Raw genomic sequence first — 25,382 nt, 5'->3', positions numbered from 1 at the left:
TTTATAATGTGTAGATGCTTTTGAAAATTCATCTAATTATCCTAAATGTTGTTTCTCTTATTTGATGGCCTTGCAATACTGGCTTGATGCTACGTTGTCAATTCTTGTGGTGTTCAGTGCTTTTCTTACTGCTCTCCATTTAGAGAGCAATAACATGCATAATTTCAGCTTCAGTTTCAAACAGCCATGCAAATTTCTAGCTTTTATGATTTCAGGGGAAAACTTGGGTAGGTCCCCAGTGTCTCTATTCTTTCTCAGTACCAGGGGAAAGGATAAAAAGGTCTTACTGCTCTTTAAAATTCCATACCTTCCATTCTGAAGATTTTGAGGTGGCTGAGCTGATAATACTGTGATATTTCTGTTTGTAAGCTGTGCTGCAGCCACTGAGACATATTGTCCAGTAAGGTATCTGCAGTTTGTTTCTGAGTTTACCTGTTCCCAGCTTCAGAATCTTTCCCCCCCTAGATTTTTATTACCATTCTTCAAATTGTGAGTCTTTCAGTAAATCCTTTTTATATTTGCATGAGTGCTTCAACTGCCTCAATCATGAAATGAGTGACTGATGAATACTATATACTGTCTATCACTGTTCAACATATTAAGATGTTCTAGTACTCTTCTGTTGTTTGGGATTTGTTTGTTTGGTTTTGTATGTGGTGTTTTGGGTTTTTTTTAATAACAGTCTCCAGAACAGTGCTTTCCTTTTTTCCCATCTGAAGTAACTTACTTGCTTCCATCATCCTCTGTTCTGAAAATGAAAGCAGTAATGTCAATTCCACTGCAGAATTTGTGTAACCTCGTTGACTACCTTTACCTTTCACAGATCACTAGTCTGTCTAACCACTGAATCTACTCCTTCCCTACTTAATCCATCAATCCAGATGATCTACAGCATTCTTAGGTACCGGTCATTGCCCTGTAAGCTTTCTCTGTCATGTTTAAATAATGTTTTATTGCAGTCTTTATTGTCTTATTGTTTGTCTTTATGCCTTCAGTGGGTTTTTTTTTCTTTAAATTTCCCCTTCATCCTACCAAATCTTTGTTTTACATCTAGCCTGCTACAGTTTATGCTCAGTTCTATTAGTGTCACTTGAACATGATTTCCATCTTTAGAAGGATACATTTTCAGCTTTAGTGAACTCTTATACCTTGTATTTAACCATTGTAGCACTTTCTGTTTTCCTGACTTTTTTTGTTCTTGTCCTTGGATATACACAGGGACTCTGTGTATTAGGGCCACCTCCCTGTTAATCGTATGGATTTTAATTCTTTATCTTTTCCTTTCAGACCCTTTCTGACTAACTTCCTCTTCTTTTCTTTTGCCCTTCTGATAGTTGCTCCTCCTGAAGTTGCACATACAAAACCTGCCACTTTCTATGATCTGTTTGAAGGATGTCAAACATAATCATGCCAATCATTGTTATTTCATGTCTTAACTGTGCATGCTACTGCTGTCATCTCCTCTGTCCTAACTGGGTGAGAAGACTAAACCAAATGTACCATTTCCCTAATGTGATCTGCAGAGGGGCATTTCATGGGACAGTCGAACATAACAGATTTTCCAGTGCTTGGCAAGTGACTCATACTTGAAGGAAACTAAACAGCTGCACCTAATCTCCTTTTGTCCTCCTGTGTGTTGTTTAAACCCTGTATAACGTAGTGGTTAGTCCTTTGGATGTTACAGAAAGACACCTTCTATGCTTTAAGAAACACTGACTAGTGCATTAGTTGCCTGGTTTGTTGCAACTACACAACTCTGAAGTTACAGCTGTAAAAATAGACTTGTTCACTTTCTATTCCTTTTCACCACTGTGATCTGTCTAGCATTGAAGCTTTATGCTCTTTTCATCTAAGCTTTCACAGTCACTTTCTCCTCTTTTCTGTCATTTACCTGTGATAGAGTAGCCATGTAATGTTTGTGCTGTGATCCCACTCAGTAACTTCAGGGCCAGAGCAGTATTAAAATGAGCAAAAACCAAAGCAATTCCTGAATTGTTCTTGGCTGAGAAAAGAGAGCTTTTTCATTCAGAATGTTTTTGAAGTGAAGCCTTAATGTGGTACTAGAACAGAAATTGAAAGGTAAAACCAAGGTACTATTTAATACCACCAACTAATATTTATATGGCATGCTAGGGGATGCTGTAGGAAGCGAAATAATTACATTTCTACAAGAAATGTGGTGCTTTATCTACTCCATAGGTGAAAGTCAGTTGTACACCATCAGAGTACTGCTAAACTCCTTCATCAGGGTATTTGCCTCACACCCTGGTGCACGGTGGACTGCAGTGACATGTCCTGGCTGACACTGCATTTGGGTTCCCGAAGACACCCAATTATTATTGTTTCTAGAGGCAATGCTATTGCACCATCTTTTCATTTATGTTTTCTGTGACTGTTTTCATTGTCCATGGAGTCATTTATGAGGCTAAAATAACATGAGATCTAGTCTTATGCAACTATCACTCAGGAACCAGAATACAAAGAGAATGCAAGATCTCTAGTTAATCTGTCAGCACGAATAGCTCCTTGAGGAATTAACTGTGCCCAGGAAAAAAAAGGATAAACAAATCCTAGAACCCCTACTCATTCCAGCTTTGTTGTGTTAAACACTGGAAGGATCTCTGCCTGGCTGGGATGCGCAATATATACTCTGTATCAATGTGTGACATGTGGTGAAATGCTTCTTCTTGAAAGCCCACAAGAGAGAAGTAGTATAAATTAAGAGTAATCTCACAACAGCTATTTTTGAGTTCTTAACCAGTGAAAATGTAAGTGTAGCAATATTGTGCATCTATTAAAAATCTTGAAAGGCTCTTTATAACTAGATGATAGGAGTGATAACGTGTAATTTATTGATGTTACACAGATAGAGGAGAAACCACAAAGTAGCAATTTTTGTGTGAAAAGGGGTATGATAGTGGAAATAAAAACAGAGCAAGGGACTTCTCCCCGCAGCTTCATGCCTGTGTGGGCAACCATATCAACTTGAACAAAAACACCTTCTGCTTTCATCCCATACCATGTTCCGAAACAGGCATATTCGCTGTATTCAAAAGTAAAATGCCCAGATACTCTGTCTGATGGTTTTGGCTGAGCTGAAGGTAGAATATGCTGAAGGCAGACCTGAGAAATATCTCTCCTGTACTGTATTAGTATCACCTGTTGGTGTCTGTATGCTTGTGTATACATCTGATCGCAGAGCCTTTTCTCAAGGAAAAAGCCTTGGAATTGGAACTGAATGTACATTTAATGCTGCAAATCCATCTGAGGATGTCAAGCTATGCATGAATGCTATGTTTGTGTTTATTTATTACTTTAAAGCATTCTGCCATACATTTCTCTTCCTATCAGAACTAAGTAGGTGACTTTGGAAGTAAGTCTGCTCTCAGGGATTGTGGAGGTCTCACTAAGGACAGAAATCTTCCCTGTGGCCTTCAGCATCATTGATATGAACATGTGCTGTTTCCCACTGATATAAATATCAAATATCAAAAATTTGAATTATAAGCAGGCCTGAACACATCCCATAAACTCAAAATAAAGAAGCCACAGTCCAAACCAGTATGAATATCTGTCTCAGGATATTTCTAACTTGAAATACTCATCAAAGCACTCAGTTGTACTAGTTAACAATTACCCTTTCACTAATACATAATGAAGATGAATGGAAAAAATAACCAAATAAAATCTAGCATTTTCATGTGATAGCTTTCTTCTTCTCAGGGCTGAGACACAGCCACTGGAAGAGATGCCTGGCATTTACAGAGAGGACTTGCATTTACAGGGTTTTGTCCATTCCTTGTTTCTCTCATCATCCAGTAGTTATGGATGACCATTGAAAGGCCTTTCTCTGGAAATATGGAGGGTGTAAGCAGTGGTCTTCCATAGGCAGTAGCTCTCCATTTCTGATGCACCCTTTTCCTAACAGACTGCTGCAAACACTCCCTGCAGAGGATTCTAGCTTGAATAGAAACCTTCTAAACAGGTAATTACTTTAAGAGGGTTTAATCTATATTTTCCTTTTAACCAAAGCCCACAGGCTTTCAGGCTTAGTGTATTTAACCACACTCAAACTGATAAGCTTTTCCTCCTTGTCTTTTTGCCGAGGGGAAATACATAACAATACAGAGCAAATGTGAAAGAGTTAATGGGATAGCAATTGTCTCTTTTGGAGACATGTTTTAATATATTTGTACCTATTATCCTTCTGATTCATTCCCCCTCCAGACTCTGCTCCCACCTCCAGCCTTAGCCCCTTCTCCTCCCTAAACAGCACTACTGAGAGAGGATAAAAGTTTCTACAGCCTACCACAGAGAGATAACCAAGTGCAATCCCTGTTCACTTTTGGATATTCAGTCTGAAATGCGTTACTAGTTTTAAACAAAAGCCCTTCAAGCAGGTGAAGGTATTCTTAATGACTATGGCAAACTTCTGACCAGAACCATAGGACAGCAAGATCAATCATCTTATTTGCCTATATTTTCCACAATGTTTGTTCTTTTTTTCTCCAAGAAGCATCCCCCTATTCTATGAGTTAGGAGTGTTCACACTGTAACTTCACCAGCATCACTGGCCCATCTCACCTCTTTCCTGTCCAGTGGCTCTCCCGTTGCAGGTCTGGCAAGTGCAGTACGTGCACTGAGTAACAACACCTGGCACTGTGAAGTAAAACGAGCAATAGATGCACCTAGATTTTTAAAGACCCAAACTGCCTTAAACTTACAACCAGTTAAAACAGTTAGGCCATGCTGGGGCTTGGCAGGATTGTATGTGAGCTCCCTGGGAACAAGCGAGTACGGCTGAAACAGTTTTCTTGTAGAACATGAAAATTGTTCCCTGCTGAAGGAGGGAATTAGCACAGCCTCATTTCTTTTCCTAGGAAATAGTGCCATCATGTGGCTACATTGTTTTCTCTGTTTCAGATTCCAAGAGGGCAGTTGTACAAAGTTTTCTCCCTTAACGTTAAAATGCAATCTGGTGAGCCTGTCTTTTGCCAATGTAAATAGGGCACAGAAATTAACATCCTTGTAATGATATGACAAGCCTTTTGATACCCCTCTTAATGCAGGTGTGACAACAGCTTTGGCTGTTCTGCTAATGTGGTATATGTTGCATAGAGATGTTGTAGATACCTACAGAAGCATCCCCCCATAAATGTACAAGTCAACGTTTATACCAGGGGGATCTGATGGCATGGCTGTAGCAGCAAAGGGTCTGCAGACAAGGTCTGAGAGAGAACTGAGAGAAACAGTGTGTATATATGTGTGCCAGTGTTTACAGTGGAGGTACATTGGACTGTACCCCAAATATGTGCCTGCGCATAAAAATGGCTTATGAGTATACCTTCTTTACTCATAAAGTATTTTTGGAGTTCCTAAAATAGCAAGAATACAAACTGGAGTGAAAGTTGGAAAAGTAAATGCCCTGGCTAAAAATGGAGTATTTCTTTAACTTAAAAATAACTGAGTGTGCTGTAACACTTCGAAGCCCATGGCCACCAGACTGCTATCAACTGGAATTTTTTTATACATGGTATTTCACAGTTATAAAGAGGATGTTCACCATAAAGAGGTATAAAGGAACAAGTCACTAGAGTAGTTTGAGAGGAAAGCTTAATTTTCATAACCCTGGAGAAAAAATTTCAAGATACCTGTGGAGTTAATTCTTGATCTTCCTGTAGTGTTCTACATCCAAGCAACACAGAACAATTTGTGAAGATTAAGGTGTGCAGTCCTGCTGCTGACTTGGGTGCATGATGCTCCTTGTTCTACAAATGCAGCAAGCTGAGGCACAGACATTGCTGCCTGCAGGTTGTAGAGCAAACAGGATTAGTGCTGATGGACACCTCTCTCAGTCTTTCAGGTGAAACAGAGAAAGGTGATTCACTGACTGCTCCCCAAGTGTGTAGGCTGAAGAGGCTTTTACGTTGGGAATTAATGCCGACTGGATATAGAAGCAATTTTATGTACAGACACCTTTGGTTTAGTCTTCAGCTTTATGTAAAATGGATATGTCATCATTAGGTAGATGCTAAAAAAGACAGAGAAAGCCTGTCTCCTGAACAAAGTTTAAGCAAACTCTTTCTTCTTAGACATCTACTCAATATGTTTGTTCCTTGGAGAGTAAGGTTGTGTTTGTGTGTGCATGCATTTCTTTCAAATGAATGTAGTTATTAGACTATGAAATGTAGAGAAGTTTGACAGCTTTCAGAACACAACTTCCATAGAGTATATTACTGACACATTAATAGACGTTGTGCTGGTAAAAATACAGTACTTCCTGTTAAATGTAGACTGCTACATATTTTGATTCTAACAACAATCTGGTAGGGTTAGGGCAATTTGTGTAGTGTCATCTGGTGTTTGTTTTGGATAGATATTATAGAAGAAGATACTGATTTTCAAGATGTTCAAGCAGATGATTGGGTGAAAACTCCAGCAAACCTTTAAAGCAACAGAAAGCAAGGGCTGCTCCTGGTCAGATCTCCTGCTGAGGATACAAATGTTCTTCTGTGTTCCTGAAACTCCATACAAACATTTCCTCTTGCAGGCCTCTGCTCAGAATGAGGCCAAATATACAGGAGAATCAGTCTGAGCAGGATTTGCTATATCAGCCTTTCTAGCATCATAGAGATATACTGAGAAGTCAGCCTCTACCAGGGTTTCAGGATTTTAATTCAAGTCTGTTCTGTCAGTGGAAAAAATGTTGCTCCACTAAATTTGGTCTCAGAGAGTTGGAACCTGATGCAGAGCTAATTTTGTGTGTCAAAACACTAGATAAGAATTTTTTGCTCTGTTAATCCAATTTTATTTTAGAGTAACTAACTTGAGAACAACAGAAAATAAAACTTCAGCAGTTGGGATGAATCAGGTCATCAGAGCTGAAGAAAGCATCTCCAATGGTTATGGTACAAAGTTGGGAACGGGAGGCACTAATGTGTGGAATGAGTAAACTTGGTGTGGAAATTGTGGGGCTGCAGTAGCTTTCATGTGTTGTGATGGAAATGCTGTATTTTCACTCCAGCGTCATATTTATACAAGAGTTGAGATTTTCATTCCAAGTTAAGGATTCTTTACTGAGATGTGCATTTCTTAATGAGAATCTGTAGGATTTTGTTTTGATAACAGTACTTTATTTGCTTGGGTTTATTTATTCTGTAGGGTCTTTAAAGAGTAACGTATACAAAGTGTCTCAAGCAACTGTTTTATCCACCTCGCTTAGCTAGAGTACTTATCCACTTTAGGGCACTGCATTTTAAATGAAAGAAGGACAAACTGGATAGAAGACAGAAGGAGACAAGAATGAGAAGAGCACATACAACCAGTGAGGGGGAGTGAGAGACCTGAGTCTATACTTTCTAGGAAAAGTAAGGTCTAAAGAAGAAAAGTGAAGCAGTTTCCAATATATAAGATGAAAGCAGTTAATAGTTCTCTGTCTCTGCCAGAGGAAAGAATGAGTAATCAGTTTCAAACTTAAATACTGTGAAAACGTTCTTGCTATAAGGATTTTAGACTATCTGTCTGGAGAGAGAGTGGAAATCCCCCAGTGTTGGTTTTTGCTGGGTTTTGCAAACATATTTGACAAATTTCTGAAGAGATAGTGTAGGTAAATTGTTTTCACTTTAAGGAAAAGGTACTCCTTTTCCACTAGATGACTGTCTGAAGAACCTAATGCATCCTTGTGATGCAGTCAGGAGACTGGTCATCCAACACTTAGTGCAAAGACTAAAGATTAGAGATATCCAAAACTGCACATAGTAGAGGAAGATACTAAGTAGATTATAATGCTTGTCTCCAGCAGCAGCAGCAGGTTACTTGGCTTTTGTGGTGCTCCCAGACACTAATTGCTGGATTACAGATGCATGGAGAAACAGCAGTGGGAAGAAAGCCTACCAGTCCTAACTTCGACATCCCTGTCTTAGCCCAGGGTGTTCGTCCACCTAAGAAAGTGCTTGCATTTGGTGATGAGAATACCACGTTATACAAAGTGTAACACCTTCAACTTTTGTGCTGTCTCTCAAAGTGTGTATTCCTCTCAATGTGAGACTTGAGAATCTTGACAGGAAGACAAACTAGGCAACAGTATCAAGCTAGTTCTAAATAATCTTGTCTCAAGTATCAGAGAGATGGGTTGCCAAACAGTTTTCTAAATGCTACTGCAGAAAATTGAGGCAAAAATGCAATCTCTTTCTCTCTTGGCAAGCCTACCAATTCTCAAGGATAGAAGATAAAGGGATAGAGGACAATTATTCTCTTTGCCTCATAAGTATGAAAGTGAGACTAGAGCCTTTGGGGTTCACTCTGCTAGTTTTTCCTGTGAAAGACCACACAGTAAGTTTCCAAAAAGAGCTTGGATTCCAGTGTCCTAGGCAGTTTTGCTTCAGGTGAAGTCTATGTACTGAGCTACTGCCGAGTTTCAGAAACTGTGGTGGTTTCATCACCACTGTGTTTCTAGAAATGGTAGTCATTATTGTGCAATGAGCTTTGAGATACTGTGATTTTAAAGGACACTAGAGAAAATCAAATTCTGTGATATCTTTCTGTTATGAGCATTAAAGCTGTAAGCATTGGCTTTGCAGAAAGGGACATCTAGTGGCTGTACAAAAAAAAAGCCTAAAATACTTCTAATGAAGCCTTATCAAATACTTGCATGTCTGACTAAATAAGTCATATATGTATGACTACTGTATGTCATACCTACTTGTGTATGACCTGCTGTCTTCAGTATTCCATACATCTTTGTAGCTCTGCATCATGTTTTTGCTGGGATCATTCTTTATGTTTTTGGCAAAACAAAAAAAATCACCTTTGTAGTTTTATGTAGGTCTATGTATGGTAGCTTGGCAAATAGAAAACTGCCTTCAAGCCGTGCTGGGTGTACTTCACTACTACACTTGCACATTTTCTATAGTATCTTCCAAGCGTCCACTGCCTGCTGTTTCCTTCTGCCATTGCTTTCCCTTTTGGTACTGTATTTGGAGAGGTTGTCATTGTTATTGTCATGGTAAAATCTACTTTCTTTTGAATGCCCATAGCATAAAAGTCAGCAGGAGGGGTGGATGAAATTCAGGGAAACACTAATCTAAGCACTCAGTCATGTATTACACACAAAAGTTTGTTCCTTTCCCATCCACGTTGTGCTCCTTCTTACCAATCGAGGATGAATTCCATGCATGTTTCTGTGAATAGGCTGACAGTTTAATCGGTACATTTGCATATGGGCAAACGGAGCTTTTTTCAAAGTTGCACAGTAATATGTTTCACCTTTATGCCATGCCAGCTTCAAATTGCATCCCAGGAGGATTGCAAGTGTGCATAATGTGTGCAGTTGTCTGAGCTTTTTTTTTATTTTCTTTTTTTCCTGCTTTTTTCTTCCCTTTTTTTTCCCTGAACTGGCAAACACCTATTCATTGCCCATCTGGGTAAGAATGGCCTTTGCATTTTCACACCCATTCTTTCCTATATGGTTTGTGAATACCCCTCCAATCAGAATTTACTTCACAGAAAAGGGACAAAACCATTTTACAGGAGTTTCTCAGAATTAAGTCCATTGGGATCTCTACATCATGTTTACTGGACAAAAAAGGGGGGAGTACTTAACAAAGACCACTTGAGTTTCATAAAAAGGTTCCCACTGTCTCAAATTTAAAAGAGTGGCAGGCCTGAGAAGAGCCTGAGACAGCAGTCTTTTTCCTGAGCCAGGCATTCTGTGCACAAGTAGGTGAGTGTGCGCGTGTGTAGCTGGGTCTCTTATGAAGAGCTGACACACTTTGTGGCTTGTCGAAGGCTCTAGCAGTCTTTGTAGGCATGTAGCATTTACTTTATGGGGAGCATCCCCTTGGGACATTCAGCTTATATCAGTATACAGTAAGGGACAACCACAAAACTTGGATCTGGACAGTTTCCTGCAGAAAGGGAGAGGAGCTGCGTGGAATAGCAGGTTTTGCTACAGACCAATCCCTGGAATTTGTTAAAGTCGCTCTCTTCTACTGCTGTGGTTTGTGTAGTAGCATCTTGGACACAATTGTGGATTATTTGTTTCCTGTACTTTGGGTAGGCATAGTTTTCAGTGTTGACTGTCAAGGATGGTGGCCTAGAAGAAATATCCTCAAAATCTGTACTAGCTTTTTTACTGTTGTGTGTCTCTTCCACCCACCCTTCTTGTTTTATCCTTAAGGAGTGAACTTCAGTTGTTTCTCAGTTAAAGAAGCGGTAGTTGTTCCAATTTAATGTGAAAGAGTAAAGAAATGTTAGAGACATGTTTGCATGGAAAGGGAGCCCAAGAGTCAAACCAAGTAATGATCAATACTTTCTGATGGAAAGATCTCTAGCATACTGATAGGCAACTACTGAAAAGGGAGATAGAGATAAATGGGTAGCAATGCAATCATTTGCCATGGCCTACAAGAGGTCTTCAAAAGAGGGGTCATCTGTTTATCATTAGTCTTCAGTCCTTCTGTTTCCCCACCAGTACAAAGCTTTTATCAAGTTTTCTTCCTTTCAGAACAAGGATTCTGACTTTCTGTGTAAATACATTTTGAATCCTCATGTGATCTGACATGTTGGGAAGGAAAGAATCTGGAACTGCCATGGAAGCCTCTGGAGAATGACTCTGGAAAGAGGGGAATGCATCTCTTCTGTACATTATTTTGTGTAATAATAGTTGCAGTGCCCTTGAAGTAAAGTCTCCCAGGTTCTGAGATATTTTCTAGTGCTATGATCAGTCACATCAGAGGAAACCAGCAGAGCTATTGGACAAGACAGATGTAATACGCAACCTCCATGATACTATTAGTAGTTTCCTCCTTGTTCCTACTATGTGAGCTTTCCCCTAGTGCTCTAATCTCACATGGAAATTAGTACCCTTCTGATACTGTCTGGTTTACATTTGTTAACATCAGACTTCTTCAGCTTGGTCCCATCAGGATTTCCAGTTCCTGACCTTTGTGCTTTCCTTTTATCATTCGACTGTTTCAGAGAATTAAAATAACCATCTGTGTTCAAGGTGGTTTGTCTTTGAACCACCAGGATACAGGGTGCTTGAGATGTCAGGAGTGGATAAATGAGAAGGAAAAGGCAGAGCAGGGAGGATACCACATTTTCCTGCAAATTGCAGAGAGCGTATCTATGTATGAGATGTAAAGGACCCCTTAGGCTGGAGCAGAGGGACACTGTTGAGCTAAAAGGCATCTAGATTAAACCACTTTAAATGCTATGTATTTGTTCTGTATATTTCTGTTAAAGCAGACAGTAACAGTAAGCTAGTTTAATTTACTCATGCTTTTCTACCAGATTTCACTTTTGGATTCTCATACATAAACAAGTAATTGTGGCAGAGGGGTTATAGCTTTAGTAGGAACGTTCAAAACAGAAAGACTGTAATACTAGTGATGATTTTGCATTACTTTTCTCTGCATACTTCTCTAGGAACCAAGGTGATGCATGCACTACAAATGCTAAGAGAAAGGAATTATTAGTAATGTCTTATTTGTTTACCACGTAGAAGGCATTTGGTTTTTCATAGTTGAAAAGTCAAACCATAGTTTCTGCCCATCAGAATCTAAAGAGACAAAAAATAAGTAGAGAACATGGAAGGAAATAGAAAAGCATTAAAACCAAAGCAAGCAAGATGGAGATAGGGAAGAGTGGACTGAAACATGAAGAAGTTACTTTTTAGTCACTTGTAAACGTCAATTGTGAAGGTTATGTTGGCTCTGTACCTGAATTGGTTAGGTGCTTTTCTAAACTATTCTCGATTTATTCAGGCAAATGAAGACAAAGTCTTCCTTAGAGTAAATGTCTGTAATTTTCCAGTTTCTGTCAAGTAAATAACAGCAGGAGAACATTTGTTTTTATGTGATGGCATTCTGGTGCCAGTCAGAACTGGGGATATGCTAAAACTGAAGCGGACAACTTATGTTAACTTTTTGCTTTGGGTTCTTACAGAGGACTGTTTGTCACTACTGGGTAGCAAATGTTCTAAACCACAACCCCAGACAAAACTGTGCGTGGGATTTTAGGAACATTTACAGCCTAAATCTTTAACCAGATTTGGATTTTACAAAGTGACTGCCAGTTTTTTAGATAGAAGTAACTGTACTATAAAGCACAGGCTCCAAATTCCTTGAAATACCAATCTAGATAGAAATGACATTTTCATACACACTCTTTACATTAACAGCTTGATCTAAAGGGTCATTAAAGTAAGAATCTGATCTTTTCTGGAGTGGGTCCACATCTGAACAACCTAAAATCCACTTCTAATCTGTGAGCTCAGGCTGTCTCTAGGCTTTTTAAAACCAGATAAACTGGCTTTAAAACTTTTTCCTATTAATTTAGGACTTGAGCTTCTGCAAACGAGTAGCAGAGCTTAGTTCCAGCCTTACAAAGATGCTGTCATTATCGGTGCTTTGGCATGTGATTTTTACAGTATAATCTGGTTTGTGTGCCCAGTGGGCAGTCACCTTCTCCAATGCCCTGACTATGGCTCTGCAGAGGACAAGACTCAGTCTGTTTTGTTTTTGTTTTTTTGTCACCTGCTTTGCTCCAGGTAACATCAGTTGCAAGGGGATGACAGAGCGCATTCATAGCATCAACCTTCACAACTTCAGCAATTCTGTGCTCGAGACCCTCAACGAGCAGCGCAACCGTGGCCACTTCTGTGACGTGACGGTCCGCATCCACGGGAGCATGCTACGCGCCCACCGTTGTGTGCTGGCGGCTGGCAGCCCCTTTTTCCAGGATAAGCTGCTTCTGGGCTACAGCGACATCGAGATCCCCTCAGTGGTGTCGGTCCAGTCTGTGCAAAAGCTCATTGACTTCATGTACAGCGGGGTGCTGCGGGTCTCACAGTCAGAGGCCCTCCAAATCCTCACAGCTGCCAGCATCCTGCAGATCAAGACTGTGATTGATGAGTGCACAAGGATTGTCTCGCAAAATGTGGGAGAGGTCTACCCGGTCATTCAAGATTCTGGCCAGGAGACACCGAGGGGAACACCCGAATCAGGCACCTCGGGGCAGAGCACCGACACAGAGTCTGGCTACCTGCAGAGCCATTCACAGCACAGTGTGGACAGGATCTATTCAGCCCTTTATGCCTGTTCCATGCAAAATGGGAGTGGGGAGCGCTCCTTTTACAGTGGAGCTGTGGTCAGCCACCATGAAACAGCCCTGGGGCTCCCCAGGGACCATCACATGGAAGACCCCAGCTGGATAACCCGGATCCATGAACGATCACAACAGATGGAGCGATACCTCTCCACCACTCCAGAGACCACACACTGCCGCAAGCAACCACGGCCTGTCCGAATTCAAACCCTGATGGGCAACATCCATATTAAGCAGGAGATGGAGGATGACTATGACTACTATGGCCAACAGAGGGTGCAGATCCTTGAGCGCAATGAGTCTGAGGAATGCACTGAGGACACTGACCAAGCAGAAGGCACTGAGAGTGAGCCCAAAGGAGAGAGTTTTGACTCGGGGGTCAGTTCCTCCATTGGCACTGAGCCCGATTCCATGGAGCAGCAGTTTATGTCTGGTCTAGGCCGGGATGGGCAGCAAGAACCTTCTCAAGCAGATCAAAATGACGTCCCTGCTGATGGCACTCAGCCGCAGCAGCAGCAGCAGCATGTAGATGCCAACTCTTCCTCGCCAGAGAGAAGCAATGACGTTGAAATGGACAACAAAGTGCTCACAGTCAATAACAGCACCGAAAAGGGGGCTTTGCAGCCTTCTGTCAACACAACTGTTGCCCAACCATTGCCAACCACACAGATCTACTTACGCCAGACAGAAACCCTCACCAGCAATCTGAGGATGCCACTGACTCTGACCAGCAACACTCAGGTCATTGGCACAGCTGGCAACACCTACCTGCCTGCCCTTTTCACCACACAGTCTGCTGGCAGTGGCCCTAAGCCTTTTCTCTTCAGCCTGCCCCAGCCTTTAGCTGGCCAACAGGCACAGTTTGTAACAGTGTCCCAGCCTGGCCTGTCAACCTTTACTGCCCAGCTGCCAGCCCCACAGCCCTTGGCCCCATCTGCGGGCCACAGCACAGCAGGTGGGCAAGGCGAAAAAAAGCCTTATGAGTGCACTCTCTGTAACAAGACTTTCACCGCCAAACAGAACTACGTCAAGCACATGTTTGTACACACAGGTAAGAGTATGTTCCTTTGGCTTATACATGAAGCCAGAGAAAGTCCTTGACAAACATGGACTTAGATTCTGTTTACCAACAGCCCCTGAACAAACAGGAGGGAGCTGGTATCACTGAACACTTTCCCAGCTTGCTGCATTGAAGTTGAGCCCCTGAAGAAACATATAGGTCCCTTATGGGGCCTAACTGTGCATGGTACAGAAACAAGCTCATTTCACTTGGAGTGAAATGTGTTCTGCACCCATTCAAGGAAATGGTAGAGGTTTGTTGTCCCTTGTAAGCTGACCAGGCAACATTAAGTAGAAATGGCATGAGGAAAAGGTAATTACAAGTCATTGGAGAAAAACTACATCTACTAAAAAAGGGCACCTTGTAAGTGTTACAGCTACAGGAGTTCAAGTGGTGATCATTGGCATGAGTTTAGAACAAGTTCATTCCTCATGGAATGGCAGCAGTAGTTCCAGGCCTGTGTGTTAGACACACTGCCACATATTTTCTAAATCTTCTATATTCCTATAAGAAAGTAAATTAGGAGTGTTTTCAGGAAGTTCCTCTGTACTTCACTGAAGCTGACTGCTGTAATCCCCTGTGGTAAGTCAGATGCTTCACTAGCTGTGCACACTGAAACATTTAAAAATGTAAGGGGAATTTTAAATAATAAATGTAGAACACAACATCAGGACCCATTTTGTTTAAAAATGCAACTGCTTTGGTATATGGTCTTTTGAGATGATGTAGGTAGCCGTGTTTACTATGAAGCCAAAACTGCCTTTTCTAGTTTTGTCAAGTTACAAGACTTCAAGGAGATAGATCTGTCTTATATGAAGAAGCTATTCTGGGTTCAGGACTAAATTTTGCTTGCTTTAGCCCTCAACTTATTCTGATGTTGGAGAGAACTTCTAGTTTAGAGAAAGAGTAAATATTTCTTTCACCAAGCAGTGGTTTTGTTGACGTCAGATCCTAAAATAAATGCTGGGTTTGTGATACATGAAGGAGAGCCTGGAGAAATTGCCCAAGGTATGGGAGGAATGTAAGTCATGAGTCCCCATTGTATGCAGCAGTTTTCACTTCCATATGCACATGTAAACTTTTAACTTCTATTTACCTGTAACTGCCACTTAAATGAAAAATTGCCCTAGGCATCTAAGGCAGACTTGTACATGTACATATATACAAAAAGGTCAACTTCTCAGCACTGGTACAAAATGTATGACTGCAAGGATCAAGAATCCGGAATCCCAAGATTACCCATTGTGTCTGCCTATGTTCTCTCTTTTTCTGTTGTGGATGAGTAGAAAATACTAGATAGTGTTGTGTTATTCAGAAAAAATTACCTCTTCAGAACACAGTCAAATATATCTGTGTGCACCCTTGTTGTAAAAGCTAGAAAGGCTTCTTCACAAAACACTTCACTGAGATTAGGTGCTTTATTTCCCCCACCCCAGCTGTGCACTGCATTTGATATTTGGAGTCAGATAAAAGCAATATTGGAAGATCTGGCATAAATATTCCTAGCTCCTGCACATAAAGTCAACCAAAGAAATTGATAGGCACCTCTAATTGTTAAATAATACCTTATTTGTGTGGGTCTGAGAATTCCCAAAATAATGAATTTTGGTGGCAAGGAGAGATTCAGGTAGACAAATGATTGCAAAGTTCATTTAGGAACAGACTGGCTTCTGGAGTGGCTGGGAGAATAGTTGCACCATAACCAACAGAGAGCAGGGCTTCGGAAAGCCCTTTGTAAAATAACCTTTTTTATGTACAGCCTCAGAGAAAGGATGTCTGCTACCTTGGCTAGTGCTGAGCAGGTTCGTAATGAAAACTGAGAGGAGGCAGCTGTGCCCACTCTCAGGGAGACTTTCCTCAGTCCTCTTAAAAGAAGTCTGGCAAAGTGGCTCTGGAAAAGATTCCATGGGAAAAAGGAAAGATATGGGAGATGCAAATGTTTGAATTAGTCTTGCTGTTTGGGGTCTCGTACGAAAAGACATGGAGAAGCCTAATCATAAACCAGAATTCACCAACCTAAAGGCCTTCTCATCTCTATATATCTTATGCTTCCCAAAACTACATTCTGATGTAGGTTGCCTGCAATGAAAACCTACCTCCCTTTCTTTTACACACTCACAAACATACTAGAAATGGATATTTTTCCATGTGCCCTGGATTGGCTTTAACATATCTCACAGTGTTGTTCTGCAAGACATGCAATGCTGTGGAAATACTAGTGCTAGAATGCATGCAGTGCCTGTGTACTATACAAGCCATCATTGCCTTCTCTTACATATCATGCTGTGGTTAATATCCAATAACTGTCCCACATTGCTGTCTAAAGCCAGCCAAATATGAAACAAAGAACCACAAGGAGAGATATGCACATTTAATTCACTGAGCAGTTTTTGCCGACTTCAACATGAAGAATCATGGGAATAAATAACCTGCAGTGCTCACTTAGGAAGGACATATATTTGCATACAAAAAAAAAGGAAAAGAAAACTTAAAAAGTTTTGAGATTCTTAGAAGAGAAGGAATCCCAGAAAGGTTTGGAAGCTACGATTAGAAAGCTGGAACCCAGTGTATCTTAGAAACATATGCAGGCAAAAATTGGGATGTTTTTATAGTATAGTCTTAACAGGGTCTGGAGCAGAGGAGACCAACTTATTGCAAACTCTGGGAAATATATTGCCTAAGGCAAAAATAAGCATTGTAAATATAATCAGTCTCTTGTAAGTTATCAGACATTATTATAAGTGACACTCGATCATTTTCCGCATAACACGCGTCAAGCATATTGGCCTGTCTACACTCGACACACTACTATGTTCAGCAAAGCCAGCAGGAAAGTAAAGACTTAATGTGTTTTGACCAAGTGTCTTTCACCAAGTAGGGACAAACTCATCACTGGTGCAAGGAAGAGCAGCATGTGGATTTCATTCACAGATGTCACCATCATATGTGCAAACTGTGAAATCAAAAGAAACAGAGACTCAGGGGAGATAAAAAAGTAGGTCTTTACCATCCAATACATATTAATGATCTCTTAAAATTGAATATAAGTAATGTATTGTAATCTCACTATACAAAGAGTAAATGATACATTACCACAGGTGTGTAACAGGCCTTGAAGATAACTCTTCAGGATTTAAAACAGTGTCAGATTGTAAAAAAGGAGGAAGCAGGATGTCTGGGGGAAAAAATAAAGGAAAGATCTGCTAGAAGGAAAATTGCAGAATGACCAAATTAAAATCATTTTTCAGTCAGTGAAAAAGGCTCATTTTGATTGTTGCAGAGCTGTGGTACCATCTCTTTCCCTGACAGCTTTGGGGATCATGAATTACCACACCTGAAATATACCAGAAGTGAAGCAGAAATCAAACTAAAAAGCGGCTTTTAGTGGGGCACTCAGAGTGTTGGGTATTGTCTACATTATCAGTACAGCAACATATGAAAATGTTGCCTAATACCATGAAACATGAGGCAGAAGTACTTTCAGCATGAGGAGGAGTTAAGAGTAGTCTGGACAAACCAATCACGTCAGCTCAGCTACGTATTTTTTTCAGTTCATCCTTGTAGCCATTGGTTTGTCTGGATGTGATCAGAGTTCACTTACAGAAGTTGCCAGAATCAGTTTTACAGCAGCCCTGGCCACACAAGTGGTAGATAAGTATTTTGTATCTCTGATTTATCTGACAAGGTGTTTTATTTCACTGGCAGTCAAATCATTTAAGTTTCATGTTTGTTACCCTGGAGGTTTTAGGTTGCCCTTTACATGGTACTGGCTGGCCTAGGCAATTCTATATACTGAAGTTGCCTTTTCAGTTGCTCTTATCCATGCTTCAGCTATAAGAGTTGACCAGAAAAAGGGGAAACAAAAATGAACCTCTCATAACATGCTGAATTCCTTTGGCAATGTCTAGCATTTCTCGCCTGAGAAATGTAAAGCAATTTGACAAAAACGGTTGTGTTACAGGTCAGCTATCTAGTAATCACTAGGTTTGTCCATGTTTTTGCTTCATGCAGGTAGGGAGATGGAGACACTAAAGGCCAGGCTGGACAGAGCCTTGGGCAACATGGTCTAGGGTGGTGTCCCTGTCCATAGCATGGGGTTTGGAACTGGATGATCTTAAGGTCCTTTCCAACCCAAACCATTCTATGATTCTGACTAAGACCTTCCTAGAAATGAGCATGAGGAGGAGGAAGGCAGGAGCATTAGGCAGGAGAGGCTGTGCCACTGAAACTGAGAGTAGATGCCAGGACATCTTAACTGTAGTCCTGTCTTTGTCAGTATCTACTATGCAAACTTGAAGAAACCACCTGAGCTCCTTTTAACTGTGTGTGGATTGGAAATACCTGCAGCACTCTTTGTAAAGAATTTTGGAACCTCTGATTGCAAAAAAGTGCTGTGCATCAAAACACGCTTATTAACACTTACTCTTCCTTATTCAGAGCACATCTCCAAATACCCCTGTGAGACTTGCCGTTAGTTTATTGCAAAGAGTTGTACCAAGCCGGTTTAATTTTATTGTCTCCTTTTGTCTGTTTTCTTTCTTTCTCTCTCTTGTTGGTAATGAGCAGGTGAGAAACCCCACCAATGCAGCATCTGTTGGCGCTCCTTCTCTTTAAAGGATTACCTAATCAAACACATGGTGACACACACTGGCGTGAGGGCGTACCAGTGCAGTATCTGCAACAAGCGCTTCACCCAGAAGAGCTCCCTTAATGTGCACATGCGCCTCCACCGCGGGGAGAAGTCCTACGAGTGCTACATCTGCAAGAAGAAGTTCTCCCACAAGACCCTGCTGGAGAGGCATGTGGCTCTGCACAGTGCCACCAACGGCACGCCTGGAGCCACCGGAACCGGCGCAAGGGCTGTCCCTGCCGGGGTGGTGGCCTGCACGGAGGGGACCACGTACGTCTGCTCTGTCTGTCCAGCTAAGTTTGACCAAATCGAGCATTTCAACGACCACATGAGGATGCATGTGTCAGACGGATAAGTAGAATCTCTCTCTCTCTCTTTGTTATGAACAAAAAAAAGTAGAAACAACAACAAAAAGCTATGGCACTAGAATTTAAGAAATTATTTTTGTTTCATTTTTACCTTTATTTTCCTCCTTTTTTTTTTTGGGTTCGTTTCGATTTGTTGTTTTTGTACTACATGAAGAACTGTTTTTTGCCTGCTGGTACATTACATTTCCGGAGGTTGGGAGAGTAATAATTTTCCCAGCCTCCCTTGGATGGTGGCCTTAAGGCCAGGTAGTGCTTCATGAGCTCCACTGGTTGGATCTCTAGCTACTGGCCTCTAAATACAACCCTTCTTTACTACAAAAAAACAAACAAACAAACAAAAAAACACAAAAAAATCAAAAAACAGACGAAAAATAAAAAAAAATAAATTCTTTTTTCTCACTTGTGAAGAGCACTACAAAAAAAAGAAGCAAAACAAATATATTACAAATCTACAAGGCCTACTGTCGTTATAAGTACACCGCTCGCAGTGTTTCAATGGACATAATTCACAATGCTGACCGCTTTTGGACTTCACAGTATCCAGTTAGAACTGTGGAATATTTTGCTTCTGGTTGAGCAGCAACCAGAGGAAACAAGGCCCTGCTGGTTTCCACCACGTGTCTGCTTTCTCACACACACGCATCCACAAACACACGAAAGGGCTGAGGGGAGTGCAAGGCAGTGTGGCTTGGATAGTGTCGAGTCCCTGCAGGGTGAGGAAGAAGAATCAGAGGTTCCTCACCACGATTCTGCTCCATCCCATGCTGTCTGGCGCACCCTCCCCGCTGCTTTTTCCATACCACCACCACCACCTTATAGCAGAAACCAAGAAGATTCAGACAACGAGCAACGGTGGCTTTTATGTAATTTATTCAGTGTCTTCGCTGAGCCCAGGGCCTCAGCACAATCAAGAGGGACTTTCACAGAAGGCAAAGAGAAACACAGAGGAAAATCAAAGATATCAGAGGTTGCAACCTATGGATCTAGGTACAAGAGAAGGGTTAGTTCCCACAATCTTTGCAAAAAAAATACAAAAGTTGCATCAGGATTTATTCTTGTGGAAGAAAGAGGAATAGAGGGGGGGGGTGGGGAGGGGAATAATAATGAAAAAAAAAGAGTTCTTGGGACTTTTTTAATTCAAAATTTTATAGAGGGGCAAAAGTGACGTTTACCAGATAGAATGCTGATTTTTTTAATATATTTACAACAGTATTTGTGTAAAAAAAAAGCAAAAAAAGTGAGATTGTTAAAAGTAATTTTTCTTTGTTTTCTTTTTTTTTTGTTTTGCGTACACTGCCACTAATATCTTCTCTTTTATTATATATATGAATCTATATATAAATATATATTTTATTTTAAATTGAGACTGTTAAGGTTAGCTAACCTGCTTCCAGATAGAAGGGGGGAGGGGAGATGATCTTGATTTTTATTTTAAAAAAAAGAGGAAGGTTGTTTCTTAATTTTAATTTTTTTTTTCCTAGTATTATTCTCTCTCTCTCTTTTCTAATGGAATCAAGAATTACCTGGGTCGATGAGGGGCTCTGTGAAGTCATCTGTGAGATTATCTATTAGAGTTTGTGCATCCTGCAGTATCATTTGAACTGCTACTTTGTTTTTGAATTACCTGGTTCTCTTTTTGGCTCTTACCAAGGTTCTGTTGTTTCTTCCTTTGGTTCCATCTCAGAATTTATTTCTGCTGAAGGGCAGTTCCTTTTGAGAAAGAGATTTTTCTAGCAAAGTTCCTATGGTTTTAGGGATGGTAGAATCTGTAGCCTTTTCTTTCTTCTTCTTTGAAAAAGTAATGAAAGTTTTGAAGGTGTGTAATAACTAGGAATTCCCTTCTTTTTGGTCACTGGACAAGAATTAATCTGCTGTATTGTTTTCTCATCCCTGCCTTGCTCGCTAGAGAGCTTCCATATTTGTGTGGGAATCTGATCCTGCCCCTGGTAATTTGTGCTGATGCCAAAATAACTTCAAATGTTACCATTGCAAATAATCTCCCCTTCTTCATTTGCAAAAACACGTAACTGAAGGGCCACATCCCACATTCTCTGCATATGCAAAGCTATGCAAGGAATGTAGGATCAGTGTGAAAGATTGATTCCTGATCTGCATATGTATGTCCGTGTTTTGTATTTTGTTTTATTGTATTTGGGCTGGTGTTCTCCCTGGTTGTCTTCTGTGTATTTGTGTAAGAATTTTTCCCCCAAAGCCAACTCCCAAAGTATGTGGGTCCTTAGTTCAGTTGGATCAGTGTCTGACACTATCTTTGTCTTGCTTGAAATCCATAGCTAGGACTTGCACCAGCTGCACTCTGGACTTTATATTTTAGGCAGAGAAGAAGCACCTAACAAAAATATGCAAAAAGAAAAAAAAGAAGAATTGCTAGTTTAGCTCTTACTTGTGTCTATATTTAAATTAAGCTTTCTTAAGTTTACAAAACTTTTGCTTGTGAACACTGAGCATTTCACATGAGACATTCTTTTATGCTGGACAACTTTCTAACTCTCGACTTGATAGATTTCCACACACAACTTTGTGTGTTCTTTACACCTGCGGCTTCTGTATCGGATGTCTGTGATTCAACACAGGTAACCTCATGCTGTGTTCTGCGCCTGTTCCATTACTGATTTATGTTGGAGAGAAAAAAACCCTGACAGGTGGTTTAGTGTTAGAATATTTCTGTACCCTGGAAGGTATTTTTTAGCAGATCCTTAATGAGGAAGCCCTGATTCTCAGCTGCAGTAGGCAGCATAAAGAGACTTTGAGGTGAGTGCCAGAGCAAAAAAGTCTCTTATATGGTAACATCTGGTTTTTGTTACCTGTTTGTTTGGGTAGTTCAAAGGGGCTGGAGAAGGAGCACGAGTTAGTTAACAAATGTTGTTTTCATAACCACACTTGGTAAAAACAATGCTGGCATGTAAATGAAGAAGTGAAAAGACAAAGCCTAAGACACATAGATGAAGAACTGATATCTGAGATGTAAAGCCACACTAAATCTGAACAGAAAATAAAGGTTCTAGAGACAAAGGTGTAGAAGAAAATGGGGAAGGTGAACCTGTGCAAAAGGATTGAAGGTCTTTCTCTGGGGAAGTGAGTTTTTTCCTGGGATCTTTATGATTGAAGAGTTCGGTGTTCTCCCATATAAGGAATTAATGAAGAATTTTACCCAGCTTAAGTATCTGTAGCTGCTCATTTGTCATCTGAGGTCTGGGAAAAAGCTGTTTAATTCACCATTGTTGAATCTGGTAAACTATAGTCAAGATGTAGCATATTCTGGAATATGGTTCTGATACCAGAAGAGATATTCTAATACACAGGAAATAAGAATCAGGGTTTACATCAACAAAATCCAAACACTACAGTGTTTAGAGAGGAAAATCCTATCTCAATTTTAATTCGTCGATTTTCAACCTTCCCTAAATTGAAGAAGTATCATTTTTGAAATGCAAATTTATTATGGGGCCTAACAAATTTAAAGTGAATTAAAGATCAGTTGTGAGTAAATGAATGAAAGGGGCCAATTAAAAATATAAACTTATTAAATTAAAGCAAAAGGCATATTAGGTTGAATTTTAAATCACTTCTCAAAGAATTTAGGCTAAGGTCTTCACAAATGGCTGCCTGAAACGTAAACTGGTTTGTTGAACTTCCAGACTTAAAACTTAGTGACGTGATCTTGCGAAACATGGAGCAGCTTGCACAGTGACTGTGAATGTATCTGGAAGTGCTCATCAGATCACTTATTTAAATGCCTTTCCGTGAACTTAGGAGATCAAACATAGGCCCTTTATCTTTTGAAATGTGAAATTCTTTTAAATAATGCTTCCTCCCATCCATAAAGTTTTAAATATTTATTTACTACTTTGAAATCTGAATGTTACAGGTATCTTCAAGCTTCATGTATTGCTACAATATTCCTTAGCAGAAAGAATACCTGTGCTAAACTAGCAGTCACAATGATCTACAGACTGGTGTTGTCAGTGCTTGAACACATCCATGCTTGAAAGGGTTCCTTCAAAACACCTGATAAAATGATACAGATGAGAAGGAGCAGACTGTAGCACACATCCTTCTGATGGAGCATGCAACATCCTGCATTCCTTGAGCCTGATTCTCACTTTCCCTAAAGCTCTCTTTATATTGCTTCTGCAATGGAAAAGGATATTAAATAGAATGTAAATTCAAACATACAAATCAAGACCTCTCTGCAAGGCCAAAGTGCAATAAGGTAAGCCTTAGAGTAGATGAGAGGTGAGTGCCTTCTCTTACTGCTGCTGAGGCTGATGAAGTCAATTGAAAATGTAGGATTGTCCAGAGCAGATCTACCCTGTGGTCCACCTTGCCCAGTATTCCATCTCTGACATGTGGCCAGTTATAGATGATTTGGATGAAGATGAAGGACCCATGCTGGATAATTATGAAGTAATAATCCTAAGAGAGATTTATTTTGATTCCTCATTAGCTATGTATCTGCTTATAACCTAAAGACGTAATAATTTATGGCCTTAACTTTTTATCCCATATATATTGTGGCAGATGATTCTCATTATCCTTTAAAGATCTAGCTTATTAATTCCTAGGTGGCCTCAGTGCTATCCTCTCAAAGTGAGTTCCTCAGGTTAATTACGATGTTGTTGAAATGATTCCTTTTCAGGTTAATTTTGTTGCTGTTCATCGAAACACCCTTGTTCTTGAATTATGTGGAATCATAAATCAGAGAACCAAAATTTCTCTTGCCCATCCTGCTAAAGTCTGCCTCTCTCTGGGAAATCTGAATCCACAAGGAATGCAGGACCACAACATCAGTGTCTGCTGGTCAGTAAGGAGAGAACAGCTAGCGAGTGTGTGTGTGTGCATGTCTGGGGTGTGTGCATTAGTGAGGTTCTCCTACAGTGACCTCTTGCAGAGGACTTGCAAGTACAACTTGTAAACAATGGGAACATACCAATAGTGTAAACCAGACTAGAAATTGTAATTTGATATTTCAATCTGTCTCTCCTCTCACAAAACCCCTATTAATAGCCTATCATAAGGGAAATAGGTATAGATATTTTGAAGGAGCTGCCTTTGGGACACTTTCTCAGCAACTATCCTGCTCCCAGTAGGCCCACTTCTGACCCATGCTGTTAGTTGTTTTCAAAAGCAGCTCATATCCACAGTGGAAGGGGAAGAGTGGCATTTAATTGACTTTCTAAGAGAATGAGATTCCCCTTTGCTCTAAAATCAAAGAGGCCAAATAGTACCTATTTTTCTTCTTTTAATTTATTTTTCATCCAAAGGAGAGTTGAGTAATAACCCAGATACCATCACCCGCCTCACTACTTACCAACCCCAAACTGACTGATTTCAGTCAATTGTGAGCTACTGGATTAATGCTGGATCATTCACATGGTGGAGGAGTGCGTCTCTTGCCTTTACTGAGTATTATGCTAGCATGTTCTGCCTCTCTTTCTTAGTAATGAAAACAAATCCCACAGGGAGAAGGTACAAAACATATTACTTGCCAGAGTGTTGAGTCCAATCCAAAATCAGAAGCACCCAAGCCGTTTGGAACACAAACAGACCTTCAGTATGCCTAAGACTGTGGATCTGTGACCCTTCTGACAGTCTTACATGAAGGAAATCCTCCAACTCTCACTGCTGAAGATGACTTGCTACTCATAAAGAAATACAATACCAAATTAGCACCTAATGGTTGTTCTGTCAAGGAAAACTGGACCTTGGTAATCCAGCCCTTTCAATTCAGCATCCAGCTCCTCTGAGCTATTGAAATAAACCTGATAGAAATGAATCAGCAGGTAGCCTAATTGAAGCAGCATCTGATCAGCCTAAAGCAAATAGCTGCTTTTCACATTCCCTGATTTGTTTTTATGCTGGCTGTGAAAATTTGTGGAGGAGGTGTAATGTAATGAGAACTTGGCCCTCACAGGGTCTGAGCCTCATCTGCTCCCAGGGGGCTTGTCACTTAGTAGGATCTGTCTCCTAAGTCATTACAACTCTGCTGAAGAAAGGCTCATGAGAGGAACAACAGATACTACATTAAATGTGAAGTCTTGAGTTTGTGTAAATGCAATGAAAACCTTTCCCAGCACTTGAGTGTCCAGAATCAGGTAGGAAGGCCTTGCAGAGGGGCAGATATTGGAAGTACCAAGTTTCTGCAGCATGTCCAGTAAGAGCCAAATGTGCAGGTGGCTTAATGCTACATTCGTAGGGG

General features: G+C 40.5%; 1 protein-coding gene across 1 annotated transcript in view; it reads left to right on the top strand.

The window, feature by feature from the left end:
• ZBTB20 (zinc finger and BTB domain containing 20) overlaps positions 1–20,202 on the top strand; it is a 90,193-nt gene extending 69,991 nt beyond the window's left edge. Inside the window, exons 4-5 of the mRNA XM_034074575.1 lie at positions 12,551–14,158; positions 18,734–20,202. Coding sequence (XP_033930466.1) covers positions 12,571–14,158; positions 18,734–19,152 — 2,007 coding nt within the window. The 5' untranslated portion in view covers positions 12,551–12,570 and the 3' untranslated portion in view covers positions 19,153–20,202. The remainder of the gene's footprint in view (positions 1–12,550; positions 14,159–18,733) is intronic.
• Positions 20,203–25,382: the final 5,180 nt, after the last annotated feature.

Source organism: Melopsittacus undulatus, chromosome 2 (assembly GCF_012275295.1).
Source record: "Melopsittacus undulatus isolate bMelUnd1 chromosome 2, bMelUnd1.mat.Z, whole genome shotgun sequence".
In the NCBI taxonomy this organism is placed as follows: Eukaryota; Metazoa; Chordata; class Aves; order Psittaciformes; family Psittaculidae; genus Melopsittacus; species Melopsittacus undulatus.
Note: the sequence above shows the minus strand (reverse complement) of the source record. Positions and strands in the feature narration are given on the sequence as shown.